The 22759-nt window shown below is 44.0% G+C and overlaps 2 protein-coding genes across 8 annotated transcripts; one reads left to right on the top strand and one right to left on the bottom strand.

The window, feature by feature from the left end:
• Positions 1-760: 760 nt before the first annotated feature.
• Positions 761-14093, top strand: cc2d2a (coiled-coil and C2 domain containing 2A). Of its 6 annotated transcripts, none has more exons than XM_023954506.2 (40): positions 761-937; positions 1033-1111; positions 1291-1338; positions 1464-1544; positions 1634-1775; positions 2933-3024; positions 3119-3223; positions 3296-3376; positions 3452-3655; positions 3732-3888; positions 3973-4109; positions 4182-4313; positions 6812-7000; positions 7092-7198; positions 7282-7422; positions 7611-7767; positions 7878-8143; positions 8278-8455; positions 8558-8711; positions 8808-8955; positions 9061-9199; positions 9275-9478; positions 9574-9666; positions 9741-9832; positions 9994-10113; positions 10941-11108; positions 11188-11245; positions 11317-11426; positions 11530-11626; positions 11701-11799; positions 11887-12063; positions 12246-12260; positions 12332-12535; positions 12604-12693; positions 12771-12884; positions 12978-13112; positions 13192-13314; positions 13384-13442; positions 13522-13699; positions 13789-14093. In XM_023954506.2, exons 3-40 carry the CDS (start codon positions 1327-1329, stop codon positions 13972-13974), a joined length of 4944 nt encoding a protein of 1647 aa, XP_023810274.1. In that variant the 5' UTR covers positions 761-937; positions 1033-1111; positions 1291-1326; the 3' UTR covers positions 13975-14093. The 6 variants fall into 6 exon arrangements, with proteins under 6 accessions (XP_023810274.1, XP_020558322.1, XP_023810276.1 ...); XM_020702663.3 differs by having other exon boundaries at positions 9991-10113; XM_023954508.2 differs by lacking the exon at positions 9994-10113.
• Positions 14094-14331: 238 nt separating this feature from the next.
• Positions 14332-22569, bottom strand: fbxl5 (F-box and leucine-rich repeat protein 5). 2 transcript variants are annotated; one of them, XM_078946668.1, is made up of 12 exons: positions 22401-22568; positions 21645-21860; positions 20316-20411; positions 20025-20220; positions 19294-19479; positions 19048-19173; positions 18683-18837; positions 18509-18591; positions 17079-17789; positions 16660-16808; positions 15266-15358; positions 14332-15135 (listed from the first exon to the last, which is right to left on the bottom strand). In XM_078946668.1, exons 1-11 carry the CDS (start codon positions 22482-22484, stop codon positions 15294-15296), a joined length of 2067 nt encoding a protein of 688 aa, XP_078802794.1. In that variant the 5' UTR covers positions 22485-22568; the 3' UTR covers positions 14332-15135; positions 15266-15293. The 2 variants fall into 2 exon arrangements, with proteins under 2 accessions (XP_078802794.1, XP_004068369.1); XM_004068321.5 differs by lacking the exon at positions 15266-15358 and having other exon boundaries at positions 22401-22569.
• Between the last annotated feature and the right edge of the window lie 190 nt (positions 22570-22759).

Here is a 22759-nt window from a genome sequence, read left to right as displayed (position 1 = left end):
TTAAACACACACAAGAACAATATTTTCATAAAAATGTGACAAATGCAACCCATAAAGTGATGGCTCTTACTAAAACTGTGGGTGTGCTAAACCTTGTACAACAAATTCTAAAAGCATATTCTAAGAATCACATCTGTTTATAAACACATTCCTGATACAAATATAAAAAAGCAAGAGTTTAGCTGTAAAAAATTTAAACATTACCTTTTCTACATGGCTAAAGCTATTATTAGCATCATTGTTGTGTAACAGAGTTGGATTTGTCATCCTTTGTAAAAAAAAAAAAAAAAAAAAGGATGTGAAATAAAATTTCAAAATGAATTGGAAGTGGTGCTGCCACTGCCTATTGACTGGCAAAAGAAAATCTGTTCAGATTTTATGATAAGCTGTATTTGCCATTCTGATTCCCAATTGAATTAAGTTTTATATTGTATGTTCTCACAAACATTAAGACATAATGGTAGAACCCATTAAGAAGATGCTGGGTGTGGGAGATTGGATATTCCAGTGCCATCTAAAGTTAAAAGATTGAGTTGATGATAGTGAAAGGTGGTTAATTAAATATTCTCAGCCTTAATTTAGACTAGTTAATTTAGAAATTACATTAAGAAAGACTAATACAGAAACAAATTGGGAGAAAAATACAGACAAACAAAGTGTTCTATGGTATTTTGTAGCTTTCCGGACACCGTAGTCCATGATTTCCGTGTCACGTCTGATTGACAGTTTCCTTGACGAATGAAAACCCTGCATTTGGTTCGTTGGCGTCCATGGTAGGTTGAGCAGTAGTTTATATCGTTACTAGGCAGCGCTAACGGAGCCTAGCGATTTTATATTTTACCGGTTTACGCAGAGATCTGTGGCTTTTTAAACAATAAAAACTGATCAAAAGTTGTCCATAAATAAATACATAAATTGCCGCCCTGGCTTCCTCAAGGTAAATTGACCGTTTTCGCTAATACAAGAAGATGTAGCTAAACTATTCGCAATAAGTCGTACTAGAATTAATACATCTTTTCTGTTTTGTGTAAGCGAACTCCGAGAAAAACTGGGAAAGAAAAGGCGGAATTTGCAGGAAACGCTGGGACGAAACAAAAAAGATGACCTCCAGGTACAGTTATATAATATTCATTATTTCCACAAAAACATTAACATCAAGACTGGAAGTAAACCGGTTTAACTCAATCCCGCAATCTTGAACAAGTCTTAACATGACGTGGGGGAGTCAGGCTTCTTTATAAGACACAACCAAGAACTTCCCTTAAGTCTTATCTAAACTGTTCTCTGCAGGCTTTGGTGTCGGGCGTGAAGAAGAAGCACACTGCCATGATGATGAAGGTTGATATTAGCCCACTGACTTTATTGCTATCCTGTGTGTGTAATGCTGACTTTTCCCCGGCTCTCGTGTGAAATAGCTGCATGGATGATGAAGTTCCTCTCTTCTTCTTCTCGTGTTTCTTCAGGACGCTGAAGACAGCGAGGAAGACTCAGGAGAGACTCTGAAACGCGCACTGAGGGCTCAGAGGCAGAGGCGGAGGAGAAAAGTGCATCCTTTGTGGCTTTTTTCAGTCGACCATCAGTCATTCCTGTTTGATACAAAATTAATGGCTCCTCTGTTTGTTTGTTTTATTAGCTGATTGAGGAATCTTCAGTCAAAGAGTCTCAACATGATGATGAAGGTGCAGAGGAGGTTTCTGCTGTTCAGCACCTAAGTGTAAGCGAGGAACCAGCTGAGAGGACGGTGGTTTCAAGGCCTCCATCTGGTTCTCTCAGAGGTTTGTGGCTTTTTCTAAGTCGAGCAACTTCTTTAATAACATTTTGTGGAGGATCGGAGTACTTATATGTACGCTGACACGCGTCTTGGCTTGCATTTCAACTTAAGTTTAGAGACACCTTCTCTAATGCACCAAATACAAAAGATGTGCATGTTGTTGCACATTTATCTTTGCACGAGATGAAGTGGATTTACGCACATATTTGCTGAATCATAAATAGTCACTTGAATGTTTTTGTTATGATTGTATTTCAGGGTGCAGAGGAGGTTAATAGCCCCCTTTCAGAGAGCATTCTTGCCAACGTAGGGTGGGATCATCACAAAATCTTTTTGGTTTTGTCTCCATCTAAACAGACAAAAAAAATGTTAAAAACAGTTTAAACATCTTAGCTTTTTATTTGATTTGATTTGAAATGGTTTATTTCAAGCAATCAAAGCAAAAATAATGCACAAAAAATACATTCAACAATTATACATTCATACAAAGACGTATGAAAGCAATTGTTAAAGCAACTGTTTTAATCCTAAAGATTCCTGTTGCATTGATATGAGTACATGTGAGAAATTAGTGTGGTTTTTGAGTCTAGAGCTGCCAGGCAAAAGGTCTAGGAGACCAAAGAGGAAGTTTATGGATGCAGTAAGACATGAAGGTGGCTGCTGTTAAAGCAGAGGATTCAGAAAACAGGGCTAGATGGAGGAAAGCGATTCACTGTGGCGACCCATGAAGGGAAAAGCCGAAAAGAAAAGGAGGATCTGTGGCTGCACGGTGCCTCACAGCAAGAAGGCCCCTGGTTCAAGTCCCGGTTGCTTCCTGAAACAGAACATGGAGTTTGCATGTTCTCCCCGTGAATGCGTGGGTTTTCTGCGGGGAATCCGGCTTCCTCCCACCATCCAAAAACATGCTACATAGGTTAACTGGTCACTCCAAATCGTCCCTCGGTGTGAATGTGAGAGTGCATGTGTATGTGATTGTGCCCCTGCTGGAAACTTGTCCAGGTTGTCCCCTGCCTTCGCCCACAAGTGGCTGGGATAGGCTCCAGCAGCCCCTTGACCCCAAAAGGGATGTTAACAGCTTAGTAGATGAATTAATGAAAAGGATAGCATGATGGGACGTCAGGTGTAAAAACACATTGTTTTACATGGTCTTTTCTATTTCAGGCCACTCTTTGAAACCTCTGCATGTCTCCAGCTCTCAAAAGTTAGACAGTTTTGTGACACGACACTTGGAGGAGAAACTCAGGGCAGCGAGGGTAAACACAAACGCAAATTTTTTAATTATGTCCAGAACGAGTTTACCTGTAGGATGCGTTGTTGAAACAACATATACGGATGTTGCAATTTCAGTTTAAGGTAGAGAATCTTCAGCAGGAGGAGGAGGTCTCTGCAGATCCAACCAGCCGTCTCCAGAGCCTCAGAGGCAAAGACAGGTTAACACGCTTTGACCGAGAGGTGAGCAACTCCTTTAGCCTGAAATGTCTGAACATATTCCCACGGTAAAGGTTAACCACTGATATTTTACAGACCGATTCTGTCAAAGCAGAAGAAGAGGATGTTCCTGCATCTTTGAGCACCAGGGTGAAGTTCAAAGAGGCTGCAAAAAGAGTAAGTCTTATGCTTTGGGATCAAAAAAATCCTTTATTGTTCTAACCGTTTCATCAACTGTGTGTTTGTCTCCAGGTAGGGCAGGGCCTCCCAACTGCACAGGAGGCTTATGATTTCTTTACGTTTGATTTTGAGTCCGAACCAGCGGAGGAGACAGAGGAACTTAGCTGGAAAAACCGTAAACAGAAAGAAGCGACTGATGAGCACAGAGATAAGGATGAAGGGGAGGAACTGGAGGAAGATGATAAAGAAGATAGTCAGGATCACAATGAACGTCAGGTAACACTCAGCCAGGGAGGGTTGGTGAGTGTGGATCCATTGTTTTGTGTTTGATAACACAGATTTAATGACGCAGAGTGAAGAAACTCGGCTCGTTCCTCACGAAGAGGATTTATTCATCGTTGATCAGTCGCCACGGGATTTCCTGGAGACGGCGAAGGCGGAATATGTTGGGATCCGAAAGCGAGCTGAGCAGAACAGAGAGCTCCTGTTTACACCGAGCCTTCGAAAAGGTACGAAAACCCAGCATCAGATCATCTGATCCTCATCCAGGACTTTAATGTCCCTCTGATCTAAGCAGCTTCCTTTTGGTACAGCTCCAACTTCTGTGAAACTTCCTGAGAAAGTAAAGCCTCGCTATATTGAGGATGAGGGCCTCTATGTGGGGAAAAGGCCCTCTGTGTCCCTCACCAATGAGACCATCCTCGAGAACCGTCTGTTAAAAATGGAGGAGGTATGATCCGCTTCATTTGGGGATTACCCAGACACGTTGCTGCTTGAAGGTTTTCTGTTTAATCCTGATAAGGGGCTGAAGTGGTTTGGTGACGACGGCAGGATTTTGGCTTTGCCTGACCCTATAAAGGAATCATCCACAAGACCTCCTGTCTTCAGCATGGAGGGGGACCTGCACCCTGCCATACAGACGGTGTTTTGGAAGGTCAGCGATGCACTCACTAAACACTTCATGCACTCATGGGGCAACACCCAGGTAACGTTTTCTTTAACCTGTTTGGAAATAAGCAGTTTGGTGTTTGGTACTAAAGAGCTGGAAGTCATCAGACGGCACAGGGGAGGTCAGCACATCTGTGATGCGTTTTCACTATGACAGCATCTCACTGCAATGGTTATAAAAACACAGTGGTATTTAAGAGAAGCTGGCATTTAAGATGTCATTTATGCTTTCAAACAGCATCAACTCTCTGCATGAAGATACAAACCTATTGTTGACCCATTTTTTAAAAAGTTCTCTAAGCTTTAAGATAAATTTCCCAAATTCCTTTTTTTTTATTCAGTTCATAAGAATAAACTATAAAGTTCAGTATGTGATTCACTTCTGTCTAATTTAATGTATTTCTTACTTAAAAGTGATAAAGTGTAATAAAATGTAGATACATTTGTTGTTTATTGATAATTTACAGATCTTCTAATTCAACAGATGTGCAAACAACTAACATTAACACATGAAGAAAAAGACATTCCTAAAGCATTCAGGAAATCAAACATGACAAGATAAACCGATCAAAAATCTCTGAGCTTCTTGCTGCACAAACAGACCCCTGAATGACCTCTGACCTGGTTCCTTCACCATCCAGTGAGGTAGTCATTCATCCCACAAAAGTCCAACAATGGATGATGAAATGAGAACTTCAAGTCTAAAGACATTCAGATGCTTTTGAATAAGAGATTCATATTTTTTTGTCTAGAGACTTTGCTTTGAACTACAGACTGATCGTCCAGTAGCCTTTAAATCTGTTTTTTACTCATCAAAATGTTAGTGTGAGCCATAAATTCTTATTTTAATCTTCAGAAAAATTCGATACTGCTTTGTATTCGTTATATTATTATGTTTAGACGAATTATGATTTATATTTCTTTAATTTGTTTGCGTGAATAGAAACAGAAATCTAAAGAGAAAGTAGCATTTTCTCAAAATGTGAAATTTTGTTTGACTTTTGTCAGAAGCTTGTGTGACTTCCTTTCAAAATAAAAGACGCCCAGTGCCAAACAGGATCATCCTGGTGCAGCAAAAGTGAGGTTTTCAACAAACGCAGGGAAAAAATGACCTTTGCCCTTTTTATTTCTTAGGTCTACTCAGTTGTGTCATCATCCTTTTTCTTACTAACTATTGCTGTTAACCTGAACATAAACATGATTTCATTGGTTTATGATCCAGTAGAAAAAGTATTTTAAAAAATATGCAAATATATTAGCGACTCCCCTCTGGATAGCTACTAACAATTGTACAGCATAAGATCATATTTTCTTTAAATTCCTAAAATAAACCGAACATTTCGAAATGATCTGACGTTTTTACGGAAGGTTAGGTTAGTTTTGGAAATCTGTGCATTCTGGAGGAAACGTAGAGCCAATAAGGCGGCTTAATGCTAGCAGGGACGCAAACAACTTTTCATAGTTTATCCCACGTCTAGGAGCACCTCAGTCTGACATTTATAAACTTAACCAACCGAAATTATATCAATGCTCATTTAATGATCCTTACTTTTAAAAACTACAATAATTTTATTTTACTCACAGTGGAGGGGTAAAAGAGCCACATGTGGCTCTGGAGCCTCAGGTTGCCAATCCATGGTCTAAGCAAAACCCCAAAAAATATTACAAAAAAGTCTTTATATGTGGGGGTGTGCAATGATAAACAGATCTGTGAAAATAGCTTGATATGTAAGGCAAGGCAAGGCAAGTTTATTTGTATAGCACAATTCATACATAAAGTAATTCAAGGTGCTTCACAAAACAGAAAAATGCAATAAAATCACAATACATCATAGAAATAATCAACATAAAATTTACTTTAAAAGAAAAGAAGAAAAAAAAAAAATTTGAAAACTGATTTAAAAATAAAGGAAGGAAAGGAAAGAAAAGTGCAGATAGGACCTTTCAGTCATATACACGGCTAAACAGAAATGTTTTAAGTCTAGATTTGAACATGAACACAGAAGAGGCCTGTCTTACGACTTCAGGGAGGCTGTTCCAGATTTTAGCTGCAGAATATTGAAACGCTGATTCCCCTTGTTTAGTTCTGACTCTGGGAATCAACAGGAGGCCGGCCCCTGAGGTCCTCAGAGTACGAGATGGTTCATATGGCACTAACATGTCAGAGATGTACTTTGGAACCACGGTCCCATTCATCCCACGACCAATCTGCAGTGAAATGTTTGGGATGGTTCTTTTCTTTTGAAGGACAGAAGCAGATGTTCTCTGCGCTCCTTAAAGAATATAGAGTCCTCGCTCTTGTGCTGATGCTTGTTCATGTCAAATCTCTGGCATGCATGACTTCACGGCACTCTCTGAGGAAAAGATGAACGATGCCAACTATTTCATGCCTGACTGAAGCTGGGCCACGCTCCCCTGTGCGCATGCGGTATCTAATCCTCGTTTTGAGGTCACAGTTACAGACTTTGAAATTCCTTCAACCAGGCACAGAAGTCCAAGTATGCTGCAGACCCCGAGGGAGATTATCAGCTTGATGTGGAAGTTTTTGGCTTGATCTTCTCCCATCACCCACTCTTCAGTCGAGAACATGTCCTAGCATCCCGACTATGTCAGCTGTATCAACAGTACCTCACTAGGCAGCAGAATAATCTCACCAGGCATCTTACTGACAAGGTAAACTGCTCGTGACATTCTCACAAGGTCAGTCAGCCGCCGCTCCTCTGTTCTAAGAATTTTTCTTGTTTTTGTTTGCTCTCCATTCTAGTTGAATGGCTTAAGGAATGCCCTTGGAAATATGATGAAGATCCACAGAGAGGAAAGCCTCACCCAGAGTCTCCAGCAGAGAATATCCGAGTACAGTCTGGAAGTCAGGTGAGTTCTCCCCGCACTCCGTCCAGAAACACCTGCCGTTGTGTCGGCAGCCTCACAAACTGTTTGCTGCCTGAACACTGCAGGAACACTCGGCAGCTGCGAGACTCCGAGCAAGAGAAAGACAGGACTTTGCTGAAGGCCCTCATTAAAGTGTGGAAGGAGATCAAGGCCCTGAGAGAGTTTCAGAAGTTCACCAACACGCCTTATAAACTCCTCCTCAGAAAGTACGTAGAAGCTACATCCAGAGAAACCTACCACGGAGGTCAACATTTATCTCATTTTCCATCTTAACTTGATCGTGAAGATGGATCACAGACACTTTTGTATCAAACCTTCTCTGGACTGGATGAGATCTGAACACTGACAGAGTCTTCACATTTTATATCCATTTCATAAATCTGATGTGTTTTAGAGAGAATGGGGATCGAGCATCAGATCAGCAAGAATATGAAGAGGAGATCTTAGCAGAAGTGATGGAACTGGAGGCAGAGAAGGAGGAGGACTATCAGAAGAGCCTGGCGGAGTACAGAAAACAGCTGGAGGAGTGGAAGCTCTGGAGGAGGAAGAAGGTCCACAGCCATACTGCTATTAGCAAGCATAAAAACAAATGCGTAGCGTCTGTTCTTAAGGCAGTCAAGGCGTTGTTCTTGCAGTGCATTCTCTTATTCCCTGTTTGCAGAAAGCAAAAAGAAAAAAGAAGAAGAAGAAAAAGAAGCAGGGCGACACCACAGAGGAAGAGGATGAAGAGCAGGAAGGGAGTGAACTGGAAGGTCCCTCTGAAGACGGCCCTCCAAAACCACAGCCTCCAGAAAGACCAGACTTTGATGCAATCGAGCAGCAAGTAAGAGAAAAAGCAGCGAAGATCCGGAGGAAACCAGGAGAGGCCATTCTGATCCCCGTGCTGTCTGCATCCGGAAACATCACCGACAGTGAACTCTGCCCCAGGTGCACTTTTTCATTCTTTTTTAGGATCACCTGTTCTGTGTTTGGACAACAGTGTAATGACTGAACTTCTTGCACAGCTAGCGTTTTTGACTCTTTTCTCTTATGACCCTAAAAATCTCATCTTGTGCATTTAGGGTCGAACTCGCCCGGAGACAAGAAGTTCTCAGACACTCCCTCTTCGTCAAGATTCTGTGCAACGGCAAAAAGGTTTCCAGAACAGACGGCCGTCCGCTCGGCACCGACTTCAGGGTGCACTTTGGTCAAATTTTCAACCTGAAGATAATGAACTGTCCCCAGAGCATTAACCTACAGGTAGGGGGAGCTGCTGCACGTTTGTTTGATGGCAGGGCTGCAGTCTTGTGAGGTTTAACGTTCCCTGCCTGCGTTTGTGTCGGGGTCTTCTGTGCTGAGTAGGTCTTTGAGGACACCGGATCTTCCTGTTCCCTCCTAGCTCAGGTCTTTGTCCCGGTGCCTGAGCCCTCAGTCGTGACGGGCAGCGCTTCCTTGGAAGACTTTGAGTTCAGCAGCGACCAACGAGTGATGTTTGACCACGAAGGAGTTGGAAGTGGTAAATGTCCTCACTCTGGGATTCTTTTTTTAGTGAATATTTTTGATTGAAAGTCACGTCCACCTGTCTTTTTTTCCCATTGGCTTGCTCTCTCAGACGTGCCGCTCTCCTTTGAGGCCGACGGCAGCAACAAAGTGTTGCTGTTGACCTCTGGGAAGCTGACGTGCTGCGTGTCTTGGGGGATCGGGGACGACGATGTGCCACTTGCTCCCTCTGCTTCGCAGCACCCTGGAGTTAGGCACAGGTATTTCTTTTCCAACACATCTCACTTCTCACTTGCATGCTGGAAGCCTGTAGTTGGAGCTTCACCTACAGCAGTGTTGACGGGGGGCTCATCTCTGTGTTGTAGCGGCTTGGGTCACGTGGATGCTGTGACGAGCATCGGAGCATCGGGACTGTATGACATGAAAAGAATAGGCGAGTGGGCCAAACAGTCCCGGCTGGACCCAAACGACCCAAAAAACGCCTCCATCATGCAGCTCCTGAAAGTGAGTTTCAAAGCATTTTTGCTGCTGTTGTTTTAGAAAACGATCACTAAAATAGTTTTCTTTTTTTTCTCTCAGGTAGCCGTCAGTGGAGAAGTAACAGCTCCGGAGTACTTCCGCCTGGAACATCTTCAGGAGGAGTTTAATTTTGTAACTGATGAAGAGCTGGACAAATCCAGAAGGTTCCGCCTGCTCAGGCTGAGGAACCAGGGGGTCAAAGAGTTTCGTAACTACAAATTTATCCCTGCTCTCGAGAATGAGATCTCAGATAAGGTGTTCCAGGTCAGGACTCAAAAAAAGTGCAGTACTTAAGATCACTGCGGAATGCATTTGCTTGCAACAAACTCTGTCTTTTATTTGGTTGAATATTTTTTCAGGAATATGAAAGACGATTAAAAGATGGAGAGACAGTCGACACCCGAGAACACTTGGATTCGCATCGAGCTTTGGTGGCCAAATACCTGCAGAAGGTGAGCATCAGTCCCCAGTATCATTTATACCTTTTATGCCAGGGCAGCACCTTCACGTTGTCCGTTCCCCACAGATCCAAGAATCCATCACGAATCGGTTGCTTCTTGCCAGACATCGCTTCATCCTGTCTGATTTAGTGGTTGAAGACGAGATACCGAGCATCGGGTAAATATATTCAGGCTCAAAAAAAGACATCTGTCCGTGACAGCAGACTGTGTTTCCTGTTTGTTTGTTTGTTACACGACAGTCACAAAATGCTGCTGTTTTCTTCGTTCTGAGTGATCACCCCTGCATGAACTTCACTTATTTTTCTTGTCGGAAAGAAGCAAAAAGCCTAAACTTCCAGCTCAACTTAAGACAGAGAGGTTAGATAGCTGGGAAAACCTTGAGCATCCATGTCAGCACGTCAGGGAGAAATTCAGGGCCGACATGAATCACAGGCTGAAGTAAGTAAGTCGCTGAGTTTGGTGTTGCTTTAATTGAATGACGTCCGTTCCAACAGCGAGTACTCCATCCTCTGAAAGTAGACAACAATGTGTCTATGAGTGGGTTTCTCCACACAGAGACGTATAGAAAAACATCAATGAACTGTGGTATTTATTTCTGATTTGTTACCCATAAAAACAGCATTTCTTTTCCTCTTAATTATCAAAAATAATAATATTTTTTTCTCATGTCTTCTGCTGTTCCACAGTGGTGCAGGTTCTGGGTATGTCTTTAGTCCCCCACCACCCCATCCCTCTGTGTTTCTAGCATAAACACCCAGTGCTGTAGTGCCAATAGTGGCATTTTCTCAGTGATCTGTGGGACTGTTAGTACAAAATCTACAGGAAGGGTTTCATTTGTCTGCTCAAACAACCAACCAGGAAGTCATAGAGGAGATTTTAAACAGTCCCCTGCTAGAAAAAAGCTTCAAAGCTAAAAATAAACAACCCCAAAAACAAGCCCCACTAAAATGCAGCAACCAAACTTCAACTAAGCATATGATCTGTCCTAAAACATCTATGAGATTGTAGTGAACTGATTTTAATAATATTTATGCCAGCAGACAACAGTAATATGTGAATGAGAGCAGATAAAAGGCTTTTTGTACAGCAGTTCTGCACTTTTATAAAGGTTAGCTCATGCAGTTTATTCTGTGGCTGATAAAGCGCGAATAACTGGAGATAGTGAGTACTGTTAGTGTTTCCCCACATTGTGATGTGCATTTATGGAATACGTAAGAAATGTGCTGTGTGTGTTCTCCTCATGACCCGTTTGTGCCCTCAACCAGGATTCTGGGAATCAACCTGTTCAGGCTGGCTGAACCCAAGAGGCCGCTGAAGCCTCAAAGGAAGGAAAGAAAGAAGGTGACGGCACAGAATTTGTCCGACGGAGACGTCAAACTGCTTGTCAACATCATCCGAGCCTACGACATCCCCGTCCGCAGACCTCAGGGCGAGTGAGTGCTGCCAAAGTAGACGAGCAGAAAAGCATAAATAGAACCTGACGCTTGTTTCCTCTGATTTGATTTCTTTTAGGAATGCTGGACAGTCCTCTCAGCCTGCCATCCACGGCAGCGACTGGTACCTCCACCAGGTAAAGCCACCTCAGCTGAAACTGCTCCGACAGCATGATCCGTAACGCACGCGTCTTTCTGTCAATTGCAGGTTCAGGTGAGGCCATTCGTGGAGGTTTCCTTCCAGCGCACAGTCCTGCAGACAACCACAGCCGACGGACCCAACCCCAGCTGGAACGAAGAGCTGCAGCTTCCGTTCAGGTGCTGGCCTTCGTCACTGCGTCAGCACAACAACAGCTTTTGGAATGAAAGCACGCAATAGAAAGTGGGAGCATGCCGTAAACACTGTGGTTTGACTCCTCAGCGCTCCAAACTGTGACTACAGCACATCCACCTTGCAGTCGGTCAAAGATGACGTTTTCATTAACATATTTGATGAAATGGTGCACGAAACCGGGGTGGTGAGTAGAAATGTCAGGTTTCCCTTCTTAAATTCTCGTGCAAATCTGTTCTTTGAAATGCATTTTTTCTGCAGAACGACAAAGAGAGGGGGCCGTCGATTCACACTCAGGTGGAGAAGCACTGGTTAGGCTCCGTCAGGATTCCTTTCAGCACTATTTACTCTCAGTCCAGGGTGAGATTTTGCACCAACGGGTTCTGTTTTTCCTCCTGTGAAAACAAGCTGCGGCTGACTTTTCCCTTTTCCCTCCATATGTGGCAGATCGACGGAACGTTTAAGGTGAACACCCCAGCGGTGCTGCTGGGTTACAGCAAGGAACGCAGTCACAGCGCCAACAGTGGCTACGATTTCTCGCGGAGTGTGAGCGAAGGTGCGTTCATCACACTCTTCATCACCATCGAGCCTCAGCTGGTGCCCGGAGAGTCCATTAGGGAGAAGGTACGTCATTCCCGGGAGTCCAGAACGGATTGTGTTTTGAGTTCCCAGTCTACATCAGCCTCCCTGTTCAATCACAGTATGCTGGTGTCTTTTTTGTTTGTTTGTTTGTTTTTTTGTTGAGGAATTTATCCATGTGGTTTTCTTGGTTTTTGCTTTGGGTTTGGCTCTCCTGCACACACTAGATAAAGGATCTGAAGGTAACATCACTCAGTTCCTGGTAGCACTGTCCTTCCACTGCTCTGCAGTCACGTTCCTCCCTTTGCTGCAGTTTGACAGTCAGGAGCAGGAGCGCTTACTGCAGGCAGCCGAGAAGTTTGAGAGGAAAGCAGCCGAGCGTCACCCGGACCGCCCCTGCATCACCACGGTCATCGACCTGAATGGAAAGACGGTCTTCGTCACGCGTTACATTCGACCGCTCAACCCCCCGCAGGAGTTCCTGGATGCTTTCCCGAATAACCCCCAGGAAGCCACAGTGGGTGTGATCTTTACCACATGTGGGGTGATATCAGCATGTTGCTGAGCGTTGGGGTGTCTCCACAGACGCTGGTGGCCCGGTTTGTGTCCCTCATCCCTTCTCTGCCAGACCAAGTTTCTTTTTCTGGCGTCTGTGACCTGTGGACCACCTGCAATGTGAGCAAAGCTCTTTATTTACAGGTGAAAGAAAGCTGAGGGAAAACTGTCTTTAAGCACATCTTTTTATTTTTTAGCAATTCTTCACTCTTCTAGCAGGAGACGAGGAAGAACACGCTGTGTTGCTGTGCAACTACTTCCTGTCTTTGGGAAAGAAAGCCTGGCTAGTAATAGGCACAGCCATACCAGAGGTCTCTGACATTTACTCAATTACGACAAAATCCTTTGTGACTCATTACACGAGGGCGTGGAAGGTTCCTTCCTGACGTGTTGATTGTTCTCAGGGACCCACGGCGTACGTCCTGACCCACGAACAGAGCCGCTACCTCATCTGGAATCCCAGCAGCGGTCAGTTCTATGGACAATACGACACCTTCTGTCCGCTGCAAGCGGTCGGTTGCCTGGTCGATGCTGACAACGTGAGTGAAGGAGGAGCCGCTGGGTGTCAGTTCCTTTTATCCACTCAAACTGTTTTAACGTCTGTGGTTTGCTGCTCAGGTTTGGTTCAATATTCAAGAATATGCTTCCCCTATGAGGATGAGTTTCGATGTCTCAAAAAGGAAGCTTTGGAAACCCTTTTTCTCTGGGTCCTTTCCTCACCCCGGGTTGTCCAGCGTACAGGTGTGTGTCAAGTAATTTTTTTTGGAAACAAACTTCTTTTGTTTCATTTTGATTGCATTTGCCTCGCAGCCGGAGGAGCTGGTGTATAGCCACACAGACGCAGCAGCTGCAGCCGAACTTCAGGACAGGTGAGTCACAGCAGCTCGCTCTGCGTCACCCTGTCCACAACTACAGCCTACCTGAAGTGTTTATCCACCCACCTGCTAGAATTGAGAAAATTTTGAAGGAGAAGATTATGGAGTGGCGCCCTCGACACCCAACACGCTGGAACCGCTACTGCAACACCACCTTGAAGCAGTTCCTGCCCAAGCTGGAGCAGAGCAGAGGGCAGGATGTGGCTGAGGGCCACCGCCACGAGCTGCAAAGGCTGCTGGGAGAGTACAGGGTCTGAGTCACTGCTGCACAGACAAGAACTCAAGAGAACAGAGCGGTTACCACTAAAATGGAGCACTAACAGGCGCGTTTTCTTTCCAGATCTCAGGATTCCCTCTGCACATGCCCTTCTCTGACATCCGGCCCCTCATAGAGGCCGTGCACAGCACCGGCGTCCACAACATTCAAGGATCCAACGTTGAGTTTGCCCTGGCCGTGTACGTGCACCCTTATCCCAACAACGTTCTGTCCGTGTGGGTCTACTTGGCGTCACTCGTGCGCACATGACAGCTAAGAGGATCTCATCCGCCTTTGAAGACACAAGGATTTTCTTTCATTTAAACAGAACATTGTTCAAATCCTGTTTTTACCTGTATGTTTTATATATAAATCCCAATGTAAATCTATTTTTACTTGATCTGTTTTTAATTTTAGCTTTAGTTGATCCCCTTTAAAAAACAAAAAAATAGGGAAGCAAAATGAGAGAAAATAATCTTTTTGAGACTTGACCTTGATACAAAAACATAAGAGACAAAGGCTGGCACACACTAAGGTACAATAGCTTTTTATATTGTACTGTTGCGTGAGCTCCATTTACAGACAAACGTGCCGGCACAAGAACAAAAATCATCAAAACGGAACAACTGCGGAGTGGAAATCTTTAATTTTAAGTTTCATGCAAAACTTCAGAACAAAAGAAAAAAAACGACAGCTGCATAACGATAAAGCAGAAGCGCTCATCCACCGTAAGATGAAAGTTCCCCCTGTATGTCATCATCGAGAGGGTTGGGCCTCCATCGGAGCGTTTTATTCCCCTTTGGAGTGCACGGAAAAGCAAAAGTTGGAAAAATGGAAAGTTCCTCTTTTGTAAATAAAGCAATTTACGGAGGACAAGTCACTGAACAAAGATCAGCTCATCGTCGGCACTATTTGGGAACATTATCTATTGAAAGTATCACCTTGACCTTAAATACCCCGATCAGTCAAATAGGCATTTTGGGGCGTCGCTCTGATCCTATAGTCAGGGGAACTACGCTGATTAAAGAAGTAAAGCAGGTTCATGTAAAAGGCTAGTTTTTGTGACACAAACAGTGGTTCAACTACAGGAAACACTCGCTGTGTTCAGGTTTTTTTTTTTTTCCAAAGACACTAGAATGTCTTTTTCTACCATCACCCTGTAAGAATCTCCCTCTTTTGGGGATTATTTCCACTTAGCATGTAGACAAACAGAAGGAGCAACATTACAGTTTCATCAAGAAACATTTTGAAGTGACACAAAATACAGCAAATGGTATTCCCAGGATAAAGTGCAAGAGTAAGGAGAAGTGACTTTCTCTGCTTCTTCGTTCTTTTGGAGACCAGCTGGCACGGGTCACTCTCCGGAGCGACAGCAGGCTCTGAAACCACACTGCAGGTTCTGGCAGCCGCTGGCGGTGTCGGCGTGAGGACCTGGAGAGAAAACACGTTGGCGTTGGTCATCTTCACCAGGGAAAAAAAGGAAAATAAAAAACTCGCCTATCACACCAACTATGTTTTTGAAACGGGAAAAACCAGAGTGGCTCCTGGGAGAAATCCTTACCTCATCACAGCAGCAGTGGTTATGTACTCTACAACACAATCTGAGCGTGTGGGGTTAGTTGAAGCTGAACTGCCACCGTCACAGGCCTACTGCCTGCAGCGGAGGAAATAACTATTTGATCCCATGGTGATATTGTAGGTTTGTTCACTTAAAAAGAAGTCTTTTCTCTTATTGGTAGGTTCATTTGAACATTGAGAGATAGAAAATCAATGAATTAACTTTAGACATTTTACTTTTATTTGGGTTTCATCGAGGTAAACAAGTATTTGATCCCTCTAGCCTGGAAAACGTAGTCCTTTTGTGGCAAAACCCTGATTAGTAGCACAGAGGTCAGATGTTTCTTGGAGTTTCTGCACATAGGAGGAATTTTGGTCCACTTTTCTTTGCAAATGACTTCTAAATTATTCAAGTTTGTCTTCTGAGCTTCAGCTCTCTTTCTGGAGACTGGCTGAAGCCACTCCATGACCATTATATGCTTCTTTAGCCGTTCCTTGTATGTTTTGGGTCATGACCCTGTTGGAGAACCCATCCACGAACCATTTAAGCCTCCTGGTGGAGAGAAGCTGGTTGTCACTCAGGATTTGACAGAATATGGCTCCGTCAATCCAGAAACACCCCCAAAGCATTATGTTTCCACCTCCATGCTGAACAACTTTTTTCCCTCCAGACTCATCGGGTTAAGTTGATGCCAAACAGCTGATCACAGCACCTTGTCCCAATCCCTCTCTACTCTAAAACCATGAAGGTGTTCATTGGTAAACATGTGGTGGGTCTGCACATGTGCCTTCTTAAGCAGGGCTACTTTGCCAGCACTGGAAGATGTTAAACCATGGTGGTTTCATGTGGTTTCCATGGTGACTATGGTTCCAGCTGCTTTGAGATCATCAACTAATTCCTGCCGTGTTGTTTTAGGCCGTTCCTTACTGTTGTCATAACTGTGGAAACCCCCCCAGGTGAGACTGTGTCTGGAGCCTCAAACCTACAGGTGGATTGATGGTCATGTTCTTGTGTTTTGGCACAATTACACAAACGGATGTCACCTTAACCTCCAGCTTCATGCCAATGGTTTTGTAGTCCATTCTGGTCTGCTTAAAATCAACTGAAAGCTCTTTAATCTTTCCCATGTTGGAGAGTTTGGAGTCTGACTGATTCTATGGACAGGTGTCTTTTCTACAGGTGATTATTTCAAACAGGTGCCTTCAATTCAGGTGACAGGTTGATCAGGATAGTCTAACTGGTCTGTGTGAACCAGAACTCTTAATGGTTACTAGGGGATCAAATACCCATTTCCTTTACTGAATCTATAAGCAGCTTCATCAAGAACTAAACATCAACAACAAGCATGACTTTGTGTCAGGGTGAAGATGAGCTGCTAGCAGCTTCGCTTGTGTTACCGTTAATGTTGTCGCAGTAATAGAAGTGCTCATCATTGAGGGATGGGCAGGCTGAGACCAGCTCCTGCAGCCCCACCTCAGTGATGGAGAGACAACCAGACAAGTTGAGATGCTCCATGACGGGAAGCCCTCCATGCTGGGACAAAGTCCTGAAACACAGATGGAGGGGGAGGTGAGTGGTGCTACTCCAGACTTAGCCTTATCAGGACGCTGTTTCCCATAGCAACTGCTATGGAGAGTATAACGGCTCTCATTGGTCAATGAGGCCATTGATTTCTGATAACTGATCCCTCATTGGGGATTAAATCTTTGCATAATAATGCTGGTTTCTCCACCTTAGTTAACACCTCAGGTGTTGAAATAGAAGCGTTTTTTACTGTGTTAGTGAGTCTTTGTGTAAAGAAATAGAGGATAACTACCTCAAGCCCAGGTCGGTGATTTGGTAACATCCAGAGAGACTGAGAAATTTCAGCGCCCGTTTAGCGGGTGAGCAGTCAGTCCTGTTTTCAGGCTGCAGACACTGCAGTCCTCCCAGTGGAGGGCATTTAGTCCGAGATCCTGCAGTGGCGTTCCTGCCGCAGCCCGACACGCTTTCGCGCACTGTAAACGTCCTGAGGGCGATGTCACCTGAGCAGCAGGTGGAGTGACCGCAGAATATTTCCCCCGACATGGCGTACTGCTGATGCAAATATGAGGCGTCCGACCCCATCCGGTGGCCTTGCCTTCTGCTCGTCCTGCAACAGCAAGAGCCGCCCATCAGCTGCGTCTCTACGAAGCTTTCAGGGAGGGGCATCCCGCCCCGCCGGCTCCACGCTGCAGCGTCCTCAATATCGGCCAGGTCGGAGGTCTCCACAACCCACACCGGCGTTGGGATGCAGGGCCCCCCCCAGCGCCGAGTCCCGTACTTGAAAACGATGGCCTGCTTCTTTCGCTCCAACGCGTGCAGGTTTCGCTCATCGATGTGCGCGGTGAAACTTTTCAACTGTGAGGTTTTGTCAGAGCAGGAGGAGGAGGAGGAGGGGAGTTCCCCTAACCCGGTAGACAGCTTCTTCAGGGTGAGATCGGTGATCTTCTCGCATCCCGACAAATCCAGGTGCTCCAGAGAACGACAAGCTCCCAGGAATGACCAGCTGGAGAAAAATGAGAACAAAGCTCAGTGTTCTGAGTTCCACGCAGACACAGATCCACATACATGTACGGTATATTTCTAATATCTATCTAATGACATAGTATTGTGAACTATTAGTACATATCGTTGAAAATTCAAAAACTACATCTTCATGAAGAGATAGCTTTGTTGTGTGTAATATTATTTGTGTAGTAATACATAATAATACGGGAACCACGGAGCCGGCAGCAGCTGCAGGGGCAGGACAGCCTAGTCAGACGGTCTCGCTCGCCATCGAAGAGGCACGCGGGGCGACCCGGGCCTCAACTAACACTCCTGTGGGCGAGAGTGGTCCTCTGCCGGGGACTTGACGCGCCGTGGGGCAGAAACAATGTTCTCAGTGTATTTAAACACACGTGTGGAGTGATGCATGTATCAGAGGGTGTTCTATTGGCCTTTCTGCATGTCAATCAAGTCATATACTTCTTGGAGAGGATTTTGATTCGCTAATTTAATTATATACATTTAAATTTGGGGGATTTTTTTATCTATGATGGCGCGTGATCTACCCACATGTCCTTTATCGCAATCGATGTAATGATGACCCCTGAAGAAGTGGTCCGACTGACTGTGATGTCATCCGTAGAAAATGATTTATTTCCAGCTCCAACCAAATGAAGTCAATTCTGTCGCCATTCAATCCACAGAACCAGATTCTAATTTAAAGGAAGTATTTTGTACCTGTCAAACACAGAGTCTGTCACATCAGTTTGAGTCAGATCCAGATGAGTGATGTTGGGGCAGAGGCTGACCATCTGACGGACCTGGAAAAGACATTTAAGCTTTCAGGCTCAGCTTAACATCCATCAAATCTCATGGCAGCAATGCAACTCTGACTGGACAAGCGCCGCATACCATTTTGCTTGAGACTGTTGAACTGTAGGCCAGAATAATGGATTTGACTGACGGACCCACAGCAGGGAGGAGGTTCTGGATGATCCCATTCAGGAGCTTCTTCTCTCTCTGCACCATATTGATAGCAAGCGAGCCCTCTGTGTGACCCGAAACATCTGACGAGAAGAACACTATCTAGTCACTACCTCATGAACACAATAAACTACCACACACTGCAGGTCCATCCACCTTCAACATTGGAACTTTTTTTTCCCCACTCAAACCCGGGGAAAAAACAATAGTCATGATGAAACTATTCACAGCACACACACATGACCCTGGTAACGTTCAGCTCATGCATGTTTGAAGTGATTATTGGCCCTCACCTGACTCGTCAATATCAGCGTCCTCGTCCCACTTCTGATAAGCTCGACCCTCATTCTCTCGACTCCTCACCCACTCTTCATCTGGCTCCTGATCCAGATCCCCAGGAGGGCCATTATAATGATCGCCTGTGTTTTAAAAAAAACTTTAGAAACAAGGATGCCTAAGCATCTACAAGATCATCTTTACCAGGAAAAACAACTACTTGGTTCAAAAAGAAAAGATGAAAACCATGAATTGAGGTTTACCTCGGGCCCAGCGAACAGGGTAAAGGTGCCTCCACAAAGAGCCGGTCTTGGCCAGCTGCCACCACAAACTGCACACCTGACTGCAGCGACACAGATCCTTAGGGCCCAAATAATGGAACAACCTCAGCATTATTTCTGCAGGAAGGTGTGAGATGTTGGTTGACATATTCTGCTTCTTCTCCAGGTCTGAGGATGGAGGGGGGAAAAAAAGAAGAGCATGTGAATGTTTTAAATACCACAATGATAAAATTATCTCAAAATAATCCATGTTCTGTACAAATATTGTTGGTATTTTACAGCAAAAAAAAAAAGGCTTCAAGTATCCTGCTAATTGTGTTTCCTATCACAGACGAACACAACTCCATCCATTCATTCATTTTCTATGTCTGCTTAATCCTGTCATAGGTCACAGGGATGCTGGAGCCTGTCCAGCTATGGTTGGGCTCCACTCTGGACAGTTTATCAGTTCATTAGAGGGCTGAACACAACTAACCCCAAATAAAGCCTTAACTAGTCTCATATTTTGGTAACGGGTCATAATATCTATCTGTTGCTGTTCATTTAAAAAAAAAACTGTTTCTCTGCTGGATTACATAAAAAGCCTTTTTAAAACATGACTGAAGATAAGACAAAAAAAGAAGTGTGTGGCCTTCAACAGACGCTTGACTCATCTTTGTCATGCACTTAACTGGAAACCTGTAACAAGTTTAGTCATTTGGACAAACACTCACCGTAGTCTGTCTTCTCATGATCCGAATATTTAAAGGCTTTCTGCAGCTCCTCAGCCTGCGACCACAGACGGAATCCCTTCAGCACACCGGCAGCACAGTCCCCGTGCTGTTGGCTGTGGTGCTGGGCTATCACCTTTTTCTTGATGTCTTTCAGCTCCTCGTAGGTGAAGTACTCCATGAGCATCGGCTGAAACACCTGCAACACATTTCCGTTAAAACACAGCTTGACGCTGAAAAGGATGAACAGGTGACATTTTTGATTATTGCTTATCCCGCATGATTATCTTGTACCTCCTCCTCTTCCTTCATGTGGGGCAGGAAGTCCTGCGTGAACGCCTCAAGTCTCTCCTTCAGCTGACGAGCATAGTTAAGCTGCTCACATTCATTCTAAAACCACAGAACAGACAGAAATCCCAGATCTTAGATCAGCTGCTCTTGGACAGTCATAAGCAGACGTTTACCACGCTTTAGGTATTTTGCATGATTCTAAAAGTTGCGCAAGGAAAATTTAACTTCTTTGTTTTCCTCGTCTGAGCTGGCTTCCGGCTCACGACTGTACAGCCGGTCAGCTCCAATATTGTAAAGAAAAAACCTGCATAACTATAGTTAAAAGACCACCGGGAACACTTTCAAAATAGACCAAGGATAATCGGGCTGGGTCTCTAATAGAATTTGAACTGTTAGTTTATAACCATCCTAGAGCCCTCAGGTGCAGGTCTGCTGGTGATCCCCAGGGTCAGAACAAAAAGCCATGGCAAGCCCACATTTTCAGCACTGTGGGCCTCACCAGTGAAGCAGCCTGCCTACTGATGCAAGGGCTGCATCCTCTGTGGAGGTTTTTAAGATAAACCTTAAGTAATCTTTTCAGCTTAGCTTTTAAGTTTTACAAGTAAGTTTTACATTTCCACATGTTTTAATACAGATTCATGGACTGTATCTCTGCTGGTTTCTGTATCCTGCGAATGTGTGTTGGGGGCTTTTATTATTATTATCGCACTATTTTTACAATTATTTTTATTGTTTTATTTTTTCTTTGAGGTGTACTGCAACAAGAAAAGTTTAATTGGAATTTATTCTCCCCAATGGTTTGCCACAGGAGCTAGACTTTTAGATGATCAGAGATTGTGAATACGAGTCAAATCTTCCCACACTCAATGTTTTGTGCTTTTTTTTTAAACAGATATTTCAACAATTTACAAATAAGTCTCTGCTGCAAATTAATATCTGTAGAAACTTTCAGACAGGAAGCAGGATCTCACTCCAAACTAAATAAAGAGATATTAGAGAGTTTGGCAGAGCGGATGTTCCAATTTACACAAATTCACGAATCCAAGAAAGCAGCTGAGATTGGAGTTTGCTGGAGGCTTGAGCCAAAACAATAACTTTTTATCTACTGTTCTTCAAAGGCTAAAGTTCGTGTCTGTTCAATAAATTATAATTATCCCAACAAAATGACAGCTCTGATGTTGCTCTAGTATCTTGTTAGTGGTTAGCCTGACAGTTACTCTAATAACAGATTACTACACACTGTGGATCAGCGGGTGCATGCATGCATTTGCTGAAGGGGTTATTTAGTTGCATCGAGTGCATGAAAGAAATGTAGGTTTTTGGCATATTTACCTTGACATTGTGCAGCCCCTTTTCAAACAGGGACAGCATCTCTGACAGTTTGTCATCAGAGTGCACGTTATAAACTGTGCAGCAACGTTGTTGCAGCTGGCCAATGATGTACTCATTCTCAATCTGCTCGTGCATCTTGAACTCCTTGAAGGTCGCGCACAGAGACTTGAGGAAGGAGCGGAAATCATTGTTGTTGGAGAAGTTAGTTTTTGACAGCTGTGGAAGAAAAAACAACAGACTCGAATGAAATAATAAAAACTGTGGAGCCCAAACTTTTTCACATGATTTTACCACAAGGGAGGAGGAACACACTGATGTAGCCACACCAGCTAACGTAAGCGCAGCCGACATCACATAAAGAAGATTATATATATATATCATTGGATGCGAGATAATACAGGCACTAACGCTTAAGGGTGAAAATATGTGTGTCCGATAATTAAAGCATGTGAGGCCGCCCCGTAACAACACGTTGCACAACAAATCCTGCTGCGATTCCGGCTAACAAAACAACTGATAGAAGATCTGCTGGAAATCACTTTGAAACCCGTAAGGATCCAGGATGAACTTATCTAAGTGTAAGCACCACGTAACAATAAACAGAATCGAGGCAGACGTGACACAATCGTGCGACGGGTCACGTAACACAAAGCTAGCAAACAAGCTAGCAGCCGTTCCCTCCTAATTTGACCACAAACCATCAAAATACCCCGTAAAACACTTCTTTTGTTGTTGTTTTTTGTTTTCTAAACGCACCTTCTCGCAGTACAGTCCCACTAGCTGCTTCATCCGCCAGTGTGGGCCGGTAAAAACATCCACCTCTTCTGGAAAGGGAGCCATCTTCACCGGACTGCGTCATCTGCAGCGCCTAGACTCGGTTCGGGGGCGGGCCTGGTGTTGGTCACGTGACCACGAGTCTGCGCAGTATCAGATCTCACACAAACAGCTGTAGATTATTTACGTTTTGAATGTGGGGAAAAAAACAGCGTATACGTGTACGCAAGATGTTGTTTTTAAAGTAATGCTGTGTAGAGATTAATGATGACATTTAAATTTGTTTACTACATTAAATAACGTTCTTTGTATTTAAATTCATATTTTATATTTCGTTAAAT

The sequence above is a fragment of the Oryzias latipes genome, chromosome 4 (genome assembly GCF_053564925.1).
Source record: "Oryzias latipes strain Hd-rR chromosome 4, Olatipes_Hd-rR_3.1".
Taxonomy (NCBI): domain Eukaryota; kingdom Metazoa; phylum Chordata; class Actinopteri; order Beloniformes; family Adrianichthyidae; genus Oryzias; species Oryzias latipes.
The sequence above is the reverse complement of the archived record's forward strand: the minus strand, read 5'-3'. Positions and strand labels throughout refer to the sequence as shown.